General features: G+C 40.9%; 1 protein-coding gene across 4 annotated transcripts in view; it reads right to left on the bottom strand.

Annotated features, from left to right (window-relative positions):
- The window catches only part of chn2 (chimerin 2), a 251,596-nt gene that overhangs the window by 81,150 nt on the left and 154,039 nt on the right, over nucleotides 1–16,407 (bottom strand). For all 4 annotated transcript variants that reach the window (XM_073024500.1, XM_073024502.1, XM_073024499.1 and 1 more), the window contains 4 exons: nucleotides 15,073–15,128; nucleotides 12,493–12,524; nucleotides 9,929–10,042; nucleotides 2,582–2,867 (listed from right to left, as the gene is read on the bottom strand). In XM_073024500.1, coding sequence (XP_072880601.1) covers nucleotides 2,582–2,867; nucleotides 9,929–10,042; nucleotides 12,493–12,524; nucleotides 15,073–15,128 — 488 coding nt within the window. The remainder of the gene's footprint in view (nucleotides 1–2,581; nucleotides 2,868–9,928; nucleotides 10,043–12,492; nucleotides 12,525–15,072; nucleotides 15,129–16,407) is intronic.

The raw sequence follows: 16,407 nt of genomic DNA, 5'->3' as shown, positions 1-16,407 counted from the left end.
GACACGCTCTTCTGCACACCACTGTTGTAATGTGTGGTTACTTGGGTTACTGTTGCCTTCCTGTCAGCTTGAACCATTTCTGCCATTCTCCTCTGACCTCTCTGATTAACAAAGCATTTTTTGCCAACAGAACTGCCGCTCACCGTTCTCTGTAAATACTAGAGACTGTTGTGTGTGAAAATCCTGAGAGTTCAGCTGTTTCTGAGATACTCAAACCACACGATCTGGCACCCAACAGTCTTTCGACGGTCACATGTTTGGTCTGAACAACACCAACCTCTTGACCACGTCTGCATGCTTTCATGCATTGAGTTGCTGCCACATGACTGGCTGTTTAGGTATTTGCATTAACTTACAGGTGTGCCTAATAAAGTGGCCACTGAGTGTTGTCATGGGATCATACAGCACAGAAACGGACCACCAACTCCAAACCAACTTCTCAGCCCATCTATTATAATCCCATTTACCCACACAAGGACCAAATCATTCTAAGCCTTGCCTATCCAAGTGTTCAAATGTCCTAGAGTTGGCGGACTGTGAATGTGGTTGAGTGGGAGGGTGGGCACTGGTAAAGGGACTTGCTTTGCTGTTGGGTTCGGTAGCTTGTCGTGTTCTGTGTCATTCTGCCAAGCATTGTGGGCATATTACTTTGGTGCCGGAATGTGTGGTGACATTTGAAGGCTGCCCTCAGCATAACCTTGGTTGTTAACACAAATGACAAATTTCACTATTTGCTTTTGTTTACAGGCAATAAATAAATCTGAATCAGAATCCATTTTGGCACATTTTTACAGAAAAAAAGTACAAATGAAAAATTAATTTAAAATGTGTGGACCTTAATTTTACAACAAATAGATCTAAATGTGGTACCCATATGAATCAACTGACCACAATCCCATGTTAAATCCAACTTGCAAAAAAAAAATCTAGTTTTGTAAACTCACTTTCCTGCGTCTCAACTGCATTCATGTTCAGTTTCCTTTCTCACTCCTTAAACAATGGCTGTTAAGTAATTTTCACTTTCACTGCCTGGGCAGTGAACTGGCAGACAAGGACATCCAACTCTTACAGGACCACCTAACTTCTGTTTATAAATAAATCTGAACTTGAGTCCAAAGCTTTTGGCAGCCAACTGCACAAATCAAACATTCTGTGTAAAACACATTTCCTCTCAAATCCCCTTTAAAACTCCTTCCTCTCATCTTAAACCTAGGTCCACTGATTCTGACTATCTAGTCTCCTATAATTTTATATACCTGTTAGCAGTCCACCCCTTTGGTTTTTCGTTTCAGAGAAAAGAATTCCGGCTTACCCAGTCACTCCCGATAACTGAAGTTTTCCAATCTCCTCTGAGCTCTCTCCAGCATCACAGTGCAGTGACCAGCAATGCGCCACACTTAGTCTGTTCTAGGGAACTATGGACCCAAGGTGCTGCAGCTCATCAACACTTTATTAGTGCCTTACTGCTTACATACTTCCTACCCCTATCTGACCTTATAAAGCTTCAGCTCGCACTCCATGGATGCTAGCTGGCCTGCTGAGCTCCTCCAGCATTTTTGTGTGCTGCTCAAGATAAGACCATAAGATACAGGAGCAGAATCAGGCCAGTTGGCCCATCGAGTCTGCTCCACCATTTCATCATGGCCGATCCATTTTCTCTCTCAGCCCCAATCTTCTGTCTTCTCCCCGTATCTCTTCATGCCCTGCCTCTGATTTCCAGCATCTGCAGGATCTCTCATGTTCCCCTTCACACTTGCTGCTTTAATAGTACCAACGACAGTGAATGAACGGCCAGCGTGTTCCGGATTCACATTGCAGTCAGGCATCAGACTTTACAGGATGAAAAAGTCCTCAGAACCAGTAGGATACCTACCAGCAGATATTTCTTATTTTTTTTATATTTCGTTACATTGATAATTTATACTACTTATTTTAATTTATATACATTTTATATATTGCACAGGACTGCTGCCACAAAACAACAAATTTCATGACACCGGAAGTTTAGCAGATGCTGGAAATCCAGAGCAACACACACAAAGTGCTGGTGGAACTCAGCAGGTTAGGAAGCATGTATGGAAATGAATGAACATTTTGGGCCAAGACCCTTCTTCAAGACAGGAAATGAAGCAGAAAGATGCCAGTATAAAAAGGTGGGGGGAGGGCAAGGAGGATAGCTAGCAGGTGATAGGTGAAACCAGTTGGGTAGGAAAGGAAAATAGCTGGAGAGGAAGGAATCTGATAGGAGAGGAGAGTGGACCTTGAGAGAAAGGGAAGGAGGAGGAAACCCAGGGGAGGTAATAGGCAGGTCAGAAGAGGTAACAGGCCGGAGTGGGCAATACCAGAAAAATCGACTTGGAGGCTACCTGGATGGAATATAAGATGTTGTTCCTCCAACTTAAGGGTGGCCTCATCATGACACAAGAGGAGGCCATGGACTAACATATGTCACTGATAATAAACTTGATTATGATAGTAATTCTTCAAACACACAAGGCCTCATGTTAGAAGCACACCAAAAATCATTGCACAACCATGTCTTTGATAAACAAAGCAAGGAAGTACAAACTGAAATTCTTACCTTTTCAACTGAACTGTTTTCATCGTTCATCAAGGACACCTTCCTAATGTCTCGCTTTGTTTTTATCAGTCTTTTTGAGGTTTGCTCTCTCAACAGTGTGGCATATCCTATGTGCTCATAGATGGGATTGGTGGTCATCTTAGAAATATACTCAGATGCTTTAGTTTCTATGTAAAGGGTTATCAAACCATCCGTCACGAGATCATGGATTGACTCAAATCGTTTCTCTCCTACAAAGTGCTTTCCATCATAGAACAATCTGTAGTTTAATGTCTGATATCCAAATCTAGAAAGAGAATGAGAGGAGAACAATAATAAACAGTAATCCTCAATCCACACCAAACATATCACAAACTAATGCTGATAAAATGGCATCTTAAACAGTAGTTAGTGAAAAATATCAACAAAAATTGATGTGCTGATAAAAAAAATCACTAAGGACCTGAACAGAGGCAAACACAAAGTTCAAGATCTCAGGCAACACGAGTGAATCTGCAGATGCTGGAAATAAATAAAAACACAAAATGTTGGCAGAACTCAACAGGCCAGACAGCATCTATGGGAGGAGGTAGTGACGACGTTTAGGGCCGAAACCCTTCATCAGGAGTTTCTACCTCGTCACTACCTCCTCCCATAGATGCTGTCTGGCCCTGATGAAAGGTTTTGGCTCGAAACATCATCACTACCTCCTCCCATAGATGCTGTCTGGCCCTGATGAAGGGTTTTGGCCCGAAACGTCGTCACTACCTCCTCCCATAGATGCTGTCTGGCCCTGATGAAGGGTTTTGGCCCGAAACGTCGTCACTACCTCCTCCCATAGATGTTGTCTGGCCCTGATGAAGGGTTTTGGCCCGAAACATCATCACTACCGCCTCCCATAGATGCTGTCTGGCCCTGATGAAGGGTTTTGGCCCGAAACGTCGTCACTACCTCCTCCCATAGATGCTGTCTGGCCTGCTGAGTTCTGCCAGCATTTTGTGTTTTTATTCAAGATCTCAGGTCTCTTTATCTCATGTTCTCGATATTTATTGCTTATTTATTATGCTTCTTCCTCTCTGCTATCCACTTTCTAAATGGACATTGAACCTTAGTACTTCTTTTATTTATTCCTGTTTTTGCACAATTTATTTTAACTTAACTATTTGATATACATATAGATATAAACAGTAATTCCTTTTTTTCTACATTTATCATGTAGTGCATTGTACTTCTGCCATAAAGTTAACAAATTTCATGACATATGCTAGTGATATTAAAGCAAAACACACAAAATGCTGGAAGAATTCAAGCAGGCCAGGCAGCATCAATGGAAAAGAATAAACATCCACTGTACTCTTTTCCATAGATGCTGCCTGGCCTGCTGAGTTCCTCCAGCATTTTGTGTGTGTTGCTTTAATATCACCAGCATGTGTCATGAAATTTGTGTGCGTTGTTTGGATTTCCAGCATCTGCAGATTTTCTCATGCTGGTGGTATTAAACCTGATTCTGACTGTAGTTTCTCCTTTTAGTATTTGCACAGCTTGTTGTTGTCTGCACTCTGGCTGAACACCCTAGTTGGGCAGTCTTTCACTGATCCTTTTATGGTTATTATTCCGTAGATTTAATGAGTATGCCCACAAGAAAATGAATCTCAGGGTGACACATTTGTACTTTGAACTTTGAGATGAATTGTCCACCGGGCACTTCCCAATGAGGATAATGTCTCATATTTGCCTTTTGCATTCAGTGCTGGGCCAGTGTTGAAGATCACTGGCGGGGCGGGGCGGGAGCATACTCAGTAGTGTAGCAGATAGCATAACGCATCACAGTGCCAGTTACACTGTAAGGAGTTTCCACGTTCTCCCCATGACTGCGTGGGATTCCTTCCGGTGCTTCGTTTTCCTCCCACACTCCAAAGACGCAAGAGTCAGTCGGTTAATTGGTCACAAGGGTGTAATTGGCTGGCATCCACTAAGTGACCTTTATCACTAAATCAATAAAATAAAAATGATTCTCCTGTTAGATACTCAATTGTCAGCCACTGCTCCTGATTGAATGTAATAAGTACTCAGACTTCATGCGTTAGGTAAGGGGTTGCCACACTTTTGCACATTGTATGACACTTCTGCTATTTAGCAGTCAGGTACAGTAGTGTAGAGATTAGCGTAGCACTTTGCAGTGCCATCTGTACGATCGGGGTACGATTCTTGCCACTGTCTGTAAGGAGTTAGTACTTCTACCATGTGGTTTCCTCCCTTATTCCAAAGGTTAGTGGGTTGGTAAGTAGTGGCCATGGCATGTTGGCATTAGAAGCATGGTGATACCTGTGGGCTGCCCCAGTACATCCTCCGACTGAGTTGGTCATTGACACAGAAGGGGTATTCACTGTACGTTTTGATGTACATGTGACAAATAAAGCTAATCTTTAATCTTTGTAATAGACACAAATGCTGGAGGAACTCAACAGGTCAGGCAGCACCTATGGAAATGAATAAACAGTCAACATTTCGGGCTGAGACCGTTCTCCAGGAAGGGACCTCTGTAGTCCTATGTGTCACCCTGACCACATCAACAGTTAATTTCAGATACACTTAGCATTCATTGACACGTACTTCTACTCCCCTCACTACATCAAAACTGCTGATAAGTTTGATGGTGACTGAGTTTTAGGGATTTCCCAGGCCATAAAGGATATAGAGACAGCGATGGAATGTTCTGCTATTAGAAGTCCATTGCACATCCTGAATCTCCAGATTTACACAACTGAAATCTGTCATTAATCTATTCCACTGAGCTGTGCCATAAAACAAGCACGCTGTGGTCATACGAACATAAGAAATAGGAGCAGGAGTCGGCCATCTGGCCTATCGAGCCTGCTTCGGCATTCAATGAGATCATGGCTGATCTGGCCATGGACTCATCTCCACCTACCTGCCTTTCCCCCATAGCCCTTAATTCCCCTACCATGCAAAAATCTATCCAACCTTGTCTTAAATATATTCGCTGAGGTTGCCTCCACTGCTTCATTGGGCAGAGAATTCCACAGATTCACCACTCTCTGGGAAAAGCAGCTCCTCATCTCCATCCGAAATCTACTCCCCTGAATCTTGAGGCTAAGTCCCCTAGTTCGAGTCTCACTTATCACTGGAAACAACTTTCCTGCTTCTATCTTATCTATCCCTTTCATAATTTTATATGTTTCAGTGTGAATAAGGATGTTGTCTCTACATAGGCTCTCCTGGGGTGTTGTCATTTCTAGTAATAGTTTCATGGACAGGCCCAGGAACAGTAAGAGGACCAACTAGGAGCACACTGTAACTTATTCCTTTGCTTTGGTTCTTCTACCACCCCTTACAAATCTAGCTTTGGCAGCCGACATCTTTAGTGGTAAAGGTCCCTTTTCAGACTAAACACTCAGCACTTTCACTAATGACTCATTGACTGAGTAATCAGCAAGAGGTTTTCTTAACTTGAACGTTTGAGACTTAGTAACATCGGTTGAGGATTCCCAGTTCATTTTCATAGCTATTCCTTGCAACAGCACATTTGATAGATTTGCCTAGCCGGGGGGTAGAATATAGATAGGGACGGCCTCTGGACTACTACTGGACTCCTGGTTTGATGCTTAATTCTATGTGTCGCTTGCTTGCTTTTTGCCAATTGCACAATTCATTCTTTCTTTTTGCATGTTGGGTGTTTGATGTTTTCTTTGAACGGGTTCCATCGTGTTTCTTTGTTTCGTGGCTGCCCGGGGGGAGGACGAATCTTAAAGTCGTATTCTGTACACATACTTTAATAATAAATGTACATTGAATCTTTGTGATTGCGATATTAGTTGAGTAACTGTTACAAGTCAAAGTGATATGTATTATAAAAGTATGTGTATGTTATCATATACTACCTTGAGATTCATTTTAGTGCAGGCACTTACAGGAAGATACAGAAATACATAAATAAAGACCGACAACCAATGTGCAAAACATGACAAATTATGTAAGTAAATAATACTGAGAACATGAATTGTAAGGTCCTTGAAAATGCGCCTGTAAATCATAGAATCAGTTCAGCGTCAGGATGAGTGAGATTATCCACAGAGGTTCAGGAGCCTGATGGTTGCAGGGTAGTAACTGTTCCTGAACCTGGTGGTGTGAGACCTGAGCTTCTGTACCTTGAACCCTGATGAAGAGTCTCAGCCCAAAATATCTAATTGTTTATTCCTTTTCATAGATGCTCCCTGACTTCCTGAGTTCCTCCAGCATTTTGTGTGTGTTGCTCTGCATTTCCAGCCTCTGCAGATTCTCTAGTGTGTACCTCCTCCCAATGGTAGTGTAGAGAAGAGAGCATGGCCTGGATGGGGTGGGGGTCGCTGGTGATGGATGCTACGTTCTCGTTGCAGCACTCCAAGTAAATGTGCTCAGTGGTGGAGAGGGCTTCGCCTGTGAAGCACTGGGCTGTGTCCTCCACATTTCCAGTGCAGAGCTTTGCCGTTTCTATACCAGGCTCTGAGTATTGACACCAGCCTGTTCTATATTTGATCAGTCTGGTCGTCTCCTAACTTTGCAACTGGTCTCAAGACATTGCATAAATAATATACTTATTTGCAGTGTGCACACACCAACAATGCCAAGAACAGGGCCACAGTTGAGTGAATAACTCATTTCCCCCCTGAAGTTATTCTTTTAAGCAGTTTGAAATAACTTAAAAATTGGCTCACTGATCAGCTAAGGAACAACGTACTGAGCTCCTGCTCATCAAGATAAGAGACATTTCCCTGACTCAAGACAAATGGGTTTGGCTTAATTTCCTCTCCCTGCTGGGACAATTAGCCTACTGTAGTTTTTCAGTCCCTATTCTCTTCTCACCCTTGCTCTCTTGCCTTTAGCCTCAACATGTCCCGATTCTCCAGGTTCTACTGTGACTAAGTTAAAAACCTTCTATTGACTCTCTATATGCAATGCTGCAGATGACTAATTAATTTGTAAATACCTCAGCAAAATTTAGAAGGAACCACTTGGAAATACCACACTCAACACTTACATTCTCATATAAAGGGAAATACAAGCGCCCAAAAAAATAAGACCATAAAAAAAATGTCAATGTATTGAGGTGAATAAACAGTTTCAGGCCGAGACCTTTCATCAGGACTGGAAAGCAAGGGGATAGAAGTTTAGAAATTGCGTTGGTTCTGCTTGTAGAATCAGAACCTCATGGATGCCCATTTTTGGTATCAGTGTCATATCTACTGAGGTACAGCGAAAAGCTTTTCTTGCATATCAGCTGTACAGATCAATTCATTACATTTTGGTAGTACAAGACCATGCTTATTCATGCAGTTATGCTGTTGGGTATTTTATTTTTGTGCAGATTTTCTCAAAATGCATTAAGTGTCCCCTTAATTACATTATAAAATTGAGTGTTTTTTTTTGCTGTTTAAAATAAAAATTCAGTTGATTAATGAGTTAGGCTTGTTGAATTAGCCAACAGGAGGTGTCTTGGAAATTCTAAGGAGAGCACAGGAAATTAAAATGGGGGAACAATTTTCCAGAGAGAGCTGGGATCAAAGAACCAGAATGGAAACGGACAACGAATATAGTGGAAAAACATGGCGAAACACTCCCAGAATTCAATTCAGAAGGACAGATACCGATGTCAGAAAATCCTCATATAGACAACGGTCACTCAGAGAATGTGCAGATAACTTTCAGCTAGTTAGCTAGCACATGACATTGGAGAAAGTTTGAGGCCTTGTTTCCTTGGACATGGTATGGATAATTTTTTTTTACTTCAACTGGTTTTTCAGCGCAGAACCGTCTTGCTACCATGGGTAAACAAAGTGAAGCAAACTGATTGATTATGCAACAATGAGCCCCAACAATTACGTGCATGGTGTAGATTAACATATATATGATGAGCCTTTTTCTTTATTTCACTTGTTATAGTTTAAGATATTTTGCCAATACAATTTTCATCTCAGTTGATACCGGTGTGAGCTAGAATATTGCTCCTGGTGAATGGAAAATTTGTATGGATGTGTCAGTATTCATATAAGTAATTGTCCTATTTTCCCTTAAAGGATCATTCATACTTTTATGTTTTTTGTGTTTACCCAAATCATATCTACCCCAGACCTGTTTAGTTATTGGAAATTGCCTTTTCACCATTATTCCCCATGCATTGTGGAGTTATGTTGCCGTTAGCTTGTGTCCAAAGCAATAGCTAACTCATTACGAGCCTAAGGTGAGAGGGTTAAGTGAGGTAAAACAGTAACAGAGTGTTGAATAAAGTGTTACAGTCGCAGAGAAGGTGCAATGTGGGTACACAATAAGGTCATAGTGGGGTAAGAATCTATCTCATCATACTAGGAAACCATTCAATAGATGGGTTGAGTTGTTCTCAGATCTTGGCAACTTACTTGCAAACGTTTCATCACCTTTCGAAGAGACACCGTCAAGCGCACTGTTGGTTGTGGTGGGTCCTCTGAATGCTTGGCCTTTATCTACTCTTTAATCACTTGGAAGACGCATTGCAATCAGCACTGGCTAGGTCTCCTTGCATGGTGATGAAACGTTTACAAGTAAACTGCCAAGATTGCAATTGCAAAATAGCTCAACCCAACCATCAACCACCTGAGCTACACATCTTCAGAATTATTTCCACCATTCAATAGTCATATAACTGTGGGATAATAGCTCTTTGTGAGCCTTGTGGTGCATGATTTCAGGTTCTTGTATCCACTGTTCAGTGGGGGAGGGGTAAGAAGAGAGAATATCTGGAGTTGGAGGGGTCTTTAAGCATTGCAGGCTATTTCACTGAAGCAATGAACAGTATAGATGTTGGTGGGAGGCCGGCTTCCACGATTACTGATCTGCGTCTACAACTCTCTGCAGTTTCTTATGATGACAGGCGGAAGAGTTGCCATACCAAGCTATGGTACATTGGCATGGAATGCTTTCTACGGTCCGTCAATAAAAGTTGGTGAGGGTCAAAGGGGACATGCAAAATTTCTTCAGGAAATAGAGGTGCAGGTAAGCTTTCCCAGTTGTGGTGACTACATGGTTGGAATAGGACCTGCTATTGGTGATGGTCATTCCTGGGAACTTGATACTAGGACACTGATTAGTGTCGAATTGTGTCCTCCTCCTGAAAATGTGAGGACGTAATAGTCACTGCCTTCAGCATCTGATGCAAGTGTGTTTTGCCTTATGCATCCTTCTGGATCATTTCTGCCCACCAGAGTTGCAGGTCAGAGTGTAAAACATCCAAGTACTATCCGGGAAGACAAAGAAACCAAAATACGTAAAAGGTCATTTCTCTTTGTTATTAGAAAATAACAAGTTCAGATTGTTGGCATTAGGAAGTAAACTCACCTCAGAGCCAAAGTGTTACTTCCTGGCTGACGTTGACTCTCTCTGATGAGGTAAGCTCCCTCAACTCCACCAAGCTGTTCATCAGCCTCCTCACGAGATATCATCCCATGGAATCTGAAAGGAGAAAATACTCAAAATATTACAGAGAAGGGTTGAATTGGTTGGGACTTTATTCTTTGGAGTGTAGGAGACTGAGAGGAGATTTGGTAGAGGTATACAAAATTATGAGGGGTATACTTAGGGTAAATGCAAGCAGAATTAGAGATCATGATTAAGGGTGGAAGTTGGAATATTTAAGAGGAACATGAGGGGGAACTTCTTTACTGAGAGGGTGGTGGCTGCTGGCGGAATAGCAAATGTGGGTTTGCTTTCAATATTTAAGAGAAATTTGGATAACTACATGGATGGGAGGGGTATGAGGGGCAGGTCAATGGGACTAGACAGAACAACAACTCAGCATGAACTAGATGGGCCGAAGGGCTTGTTCCTGTGCTATAGTGCTCTATGACTCTATTTAGAAAAATTACACCACACGTCCAATTGGTCATTTTATGAATTTCAACAGAATTAGATGTCATGATCTATTGAATGGATTTCAAATCATAATTAATAGGCCACACATTTTCATACTTGGATTGATAATAATAGTGATAATAATAATTTATTCTCGAGCACTTTTCATTCAAATGATGTAGTTCAAAGTGCTTTACATTGAGATAAAGTGTAAACAGGAAAACAACAGACAAAATGATGTCAGTTAAAAGCAAGGTTAAATAAATGGGTTTTGAGCTGGTATATAAAAGTGTCAACTAAGAAATTGACAGTATAATATTATAGGAACTAAGGGCAATTTATTTCATTAAAATTGCTGTCCTGTCATAAGCAGAGTGCACATGTTTGCAGCATCCTCCAAGATATCAAAAGACAATTGAGCATTGTTTAAACCTGGACATCATCAACTGAATAGGGAGCACAATGTTGGTCATGTAAAGGAAGGAATGGAGTGCATGTTATTTACCCTCAAATCACGATGCAGAGTATGCCGAGTGAATGTTCTTAAGAGACAACTGCGTTGCTCCAAAGAGTGCTAGAAGAGGTCATTCCTACCCTCAGCCATTAGGTTCTATAATCAGTCAATCTATAGCTGGGGAAGTGATGACCTCCCCCCTCCTGTTAGAATGTTTGAGGTAACTTATATTTGATTCTTTCTTACTTCTCTTCTAATATTTATATATCTGTGCACTTGTAATGCTACTCTGACACTGTAAATTCCTTTGGGATCAATAAAGATCTATGTAAAGATAGACCTAATTTCTTCATGCAAACCCAGTTAAGAGATCCTAATGAAAGATCTCAGCCCAAATTATTGACTACCTACTTCTCTCCATAGATGCTGCCTGTTCCTCCAGCATTTTGTGTGTTGCTTAATAATAGAGATAGCAAGGCTGCAACACTCATTCAAAATAGAGAAACAGTCACTTTTAAATTGGATTGGCTCTTTAGCAAGAGAAAAAAGAAACTTTACAACTGTTTTAGACATTCTATGAAAATAAAATTTCATGGGAAGCAAAGTGCAGCAACTGCTTTGGCCTTGCATCTTCTGATCTGATTAAGGATCAAGGATTAACTTTATTCGCCATATACACTTACATGCATTAGGAATTTGCTGCGGTGTATTGATCTGGGTGTGGCATGCAACAAAATATTTAACAATTAAAAAGAATAAAGCATTATATGTAACAAAAGCTAATAAAGTTAGAGATTTGTGTTGTGTATGTGCTATATGGAATGTGAGCTTGGTGCAGAGAAAACATTATTCCATTTGGTGGGTAAAACCCTTCCAACCATTGAGCACATTACACAAAATGTTGTTACAGAAAAGCAGCATCCATCATCAGGGACCCCAACCACCCAGAACATCCTCTCTTCTCGCTGCTAGCATCAGGAAGGTGGTACAGGAGCCTCAGGACTCACACCACCAGGTTCAGGAACAGTTACTTCCCCTCAACCATCAGGCTCTTAAATCAAAGGAGATAACTTCACTCGCCCCATCACTGAAATATTCCTACAACCTATGGATTCACTTTCAAGGACTCTTCTTTTCATGTTCTCGATATTTATTGATTATTTATTATTATTATTATTTTGTATTTTCACAGTTTGTCATCTTTTTGCACATAGATTTTCGGTCTCATTGTATGTGGTTTTTTTATAGGTACTATTTTTGTATTTGCACAGTTTGCACTGTTTGAATGTCCAAGTTGGGCAGTCTTTGATTCTGTTATGGTTATTTTATATATATATATACATACATACACATACTTTGACAATAAATTTACTTGAACTTTGTATACGTCCATACAGTTGAATGAAAATAAGTTTGAACTTTAACTTAAACAGATTACTGTGCTGTAAAACCACTTCTGTTTTACTACTTACTAGATGTAAAACACAAGATGTTTAGATGTTTAGTTCAGTTTCTAACTAAAAGGAAACTATTTTCTGTTTTTGGAAATAACTTGTCAAGAGTTAAAGAAACAAAAAAGAGAAAACGGTTTACATACTCTCTTCCATAGTACTTTGGTCTGTTTTCAACCTGCAAACAGAATAAAGAAAGAAACAACAAATTTCACAACATATACCAGTGATATTAAACCTGAGGTTATCAATTCCATCCTGTAAGAATCTAGCTGGTACCACTCCGCTCCCAAAAGTCATTTTTCCCCAGATACTTTTGAACATCATCGTTACATTTGTCTCAATTACTAACCGTTCGTAAACTGCTCACTGATTAAGTTCATAAACTGAATTTACCAAATTAGGAAGTACAAGTGCAATATGGTGGAGAATCCACCAGGTGGCAACAAACACAGAAACTTCCATCAAATATTCTCAGTATGATGAAGTTGCTAACTAGTTAAACAGAGATACAGCACCAGCAGCTGAGTTATTTTATGACACACCATTTGGTGAGCAGTTATGGTCAATACCGTTTGTTATCAACACTGTAATTTAAATATATCACCCGCAACAATATATGCCAAAGAGGCTTATATTGGGAATATATACTATAACGATAATACAGTATATATTGTCCTGTAAATTAGATGATGAAATTTTGCTGCAGCTCTACAGCGTGTTGGAAAACAACATCTGTGTACAGTTTGAGTATCCTAAAGAGCTACACTTTGGAGGCAGTTCAAACAAGTTTCACTAGGTTGATTCCTGGAATGAAGAGATTGAAGAAGTAGGATAGTGGTTAGATTAACACGTTACAGCACCAGCGATCAGAAGATTTGAGTTCAGTGCCCACCACAGTCTGCAAAGTGTTTGTACATTCTCCTAGTAACTGTGTAGGTTTCCTCCAGGTGCTCTGGTTTCCTCCCACATGCCAAAGGCACACAGGTTAGGATTCAAGAGTTGTGGGCGTGCAACGTTGGTGCAGGAAGCGTGGCGACACTTGCGGGCTGAGGGCATGCTGAGCTCATACTCTGCGGTTCAGAAGAATACAGGTTTTCTTATAGAAGTTATACTCAGTGCTCTATGGTGGAAGAGTCAGGCAAGGTGACTGAAAACTTACTTCAACATCTGATTGTAAAGAGTGGGGTGAGAGTCAGAGATTCAGTGATTTCCAAAATGATGAAGGATGACTGAAAGCTTTAAAGGTTGGCTTTATTAGCATCAACTTTATTTGTGACATGTACATCGAAACGTTGAAACTTGCAGTGAAATGTGTTACTTGCACCGAGGATGTGCTGGGGCGGCCCGCAGTTTGGCTATGCTTCCAGCACTAACATAGCATCCCCACAACTAAGCCAAGCGTCTTTGGAAAACTCACGCAATCACAGGGAGAATGTACAAAAGCCTTGCAGAGAATGCTGGGATTGAATCCAGATCCACGGAATGCTGTTGATGTAAAGCGCTGTGATACCGCTACGCTATCGTGCCAGTTAGTATAGTGTCCCGATGGCAAGGGACAGGTACACTCGTCTCTTCAGCTTTGGACCAAGGCTGTGATGACCTGGAGCCGAGGGGTTCTGACGAAACACAAACTGCTTGTGACACGTCACCCACAACTTCCATCACTCTGCAGGTAATTGAGAGTCGACTGCTTCAGCAGTCATTAGCCAGGCTGGACTTGACCCACTTACAGTGAGAAAGACGCTCAGAAAAAGAGGGATAAACCTGGTCTGTAATGTGGCACCACGGTAGTGTAGCGGTTAGCTCAACACGATTATAGCTCGAGGTGTCAGAGTTCAATCCCAACGTCCTCTGTTAGAAAGTTTGTCTGTTCTTTCCATGTATGTATGAGCTTCCTCTTGGTGCTTCAGTTTCCTCTCACAGTCCAAGGACGTACTGGTTTGTAGATTAATTGGTCATTGTAAATCGCCCTGTGATTAGGCTAGGGTTAAATAGGTGGGTGGCTCGGTGAGCTGACAGGGCCTGATTCGTGCCGTATCTCCAAATAAAATAAATAGATAAAAGACACTCCAAAGCAATTTTACACATTGCTGAGTGATTCCCAGTGTTATCAAGACTCTGGTAAAGCCTGTCTGGAAATGCCGTGGTTATGAATTGCTGATCTTCAGCACAGCCACAGCTTTGTGGTCTGGTTCCGTAGCCTTAGATATATGTAGTGCATCAAACTAGTGGAGGGTGGCTTCTGACATTGGAGATCTATGAGATGGAAGTCGATGGTTCCTACAGTGCCTCATGTCCAACAGAGAGGCTTTTAATAATGTGAAAGATTTTGTATTGTCCCCAAGTGCATACTTAAATAAGTGTCACTGATTATCCTGAACACCTTGCGGATAGGTTCATGCTGCTGAAGACATTTATATATACCAAAAAGCAATGGTTTACAAACCTTTTCATTCTTAGTGAAATAAATCAGCATTTTATTAAATATTTGTATTCCAAGCACAATGATCTTTTGTTCTCTATTTTATACAGCTGGCTTAGCTCGTTAGCTGTGCATCCAGTCTAATGCTACCGGATTATAAGCATTTGAAACAACGTGCATGACTCCATTGACGCTGTCTGCAGTCTCAATATCAGTTGTGCAAAAGAGCGAAATGAGAAATTCAGAAACAGCACATTTTCAGACGGCATACCACATTATTCAAGTTTGGTTTGTAACTAACCTCTCGGGGGCAAGTCATTCTCTTTGGACGTGGTGCTTCCTGCTGTAACTGGTATACTGTCCAAAAACAGAATGAAATGTGAACAACGTTAATATTAAATACATCAAGGCATCACAAAGTCCAACATAATAAGTAGCTAGACAATGAATTAATTAGCTAGAATCAAATATTTTTATTCTGAAGTTACACAAGTATCAATCCTCATTATGCTAATTCTAAAACCACAGCAAGAAATATTAGTACAAAGAAAAACAAAGACTTTGTGGTGAGATTCTTATTTGGAGATTCAGTGCAGAACAGGCCCTTCCAGCCCATCGAACTGTGCTGCCTAGCAACCCACCTAGTTAACTAGCCTGATGACTGGATAATTTACCATGATCAATTCACCTAGTAACCATCCTTGGACTGTGGGAGGAAACCAGGGCACCTGGAGAACATCCATGCCCTCACGGGGTGAACGTACAGATAGCACCAGAATTTAATACTGAAAATCCAGAATGCCTCGAGCTGAAGTAGTGTCACAGTAACTGCTACGCTACTGTGGCACACCGATCTCAACCATGCTCGCAATTCTGGAATGAAAACATTCTTCTTTCCTCAATGTATTTCCCTGCTTGTAGAAATAAATGGAGTAAAGGCTTTCAAGCCAACCGTTCAACACGGGAAAAATCCTCCCCACCATTGAACACATTTACACAGAGCGCTGCCACAGGAAAGCAGCATCCACCATCAAGGCCATTCTCTCTTCTTGCTGCTGCATTTGGGAAGAAGGTACAGGAGCCTCAGGTCCCCACACCACCAGGTTGAGGAACAGTTACTGCCCTTCAACCATCTGGCTTCTGAACTGGCGTGATAATTTCACTCACCTCAACACTGAACCGATTCCACAACTCACGGATTCGCTTCCAAGAACTCTACAACTCATGCTCTCAATATTATTTATTAACTATTGATTATCATATTTATTTATTTATTTATTTATTTTGTACAGCTTGTCTTTTGCACACTGGTTGTCCTATTGTGTTTTTGTTCTACTGTGAACAGCAAAAAATGAATCTCAGGGTAGTATCTGGTGGCATATACATACTTTAATAATAAATTTACTTTGAACTTTGTTGACAAATTTTTGATGTATGGTAATGCAAGGTGCCAGCATACAAGTTTTGAAATAGTCTTACAGCTAATTTCTAATATAAAGAGTCTAGAATCTAAATCTTCAATAATACGGAATGTGTTAGAAATGCTGAATGGGGCAGTCAACATCCAAAAGGCAAAGACAGATTAATGCCTTTTACGTAATCCTCAAAAGATCAATCAATAGACTAGACATTCAGA

This window comes from Hemitrygon akajei, chromosome 20 (genome assembly GCF_048418815.1).
Source record: "Hemitrygon akajei chromosome 20, sHemAka1.3, whole genome shotgun sequence".
In the NCBI taxonomy this organism is placed as follows: Eukaryota; Metazoa; Chordata; class Chondrichthyes; order Myliobatiformes; family Dasyatidae; genus Hemitrygon; species Hemitrygon akajei.
This window is presented reverse-complemented; position numbering and strand designations above follow the sequence as displayed.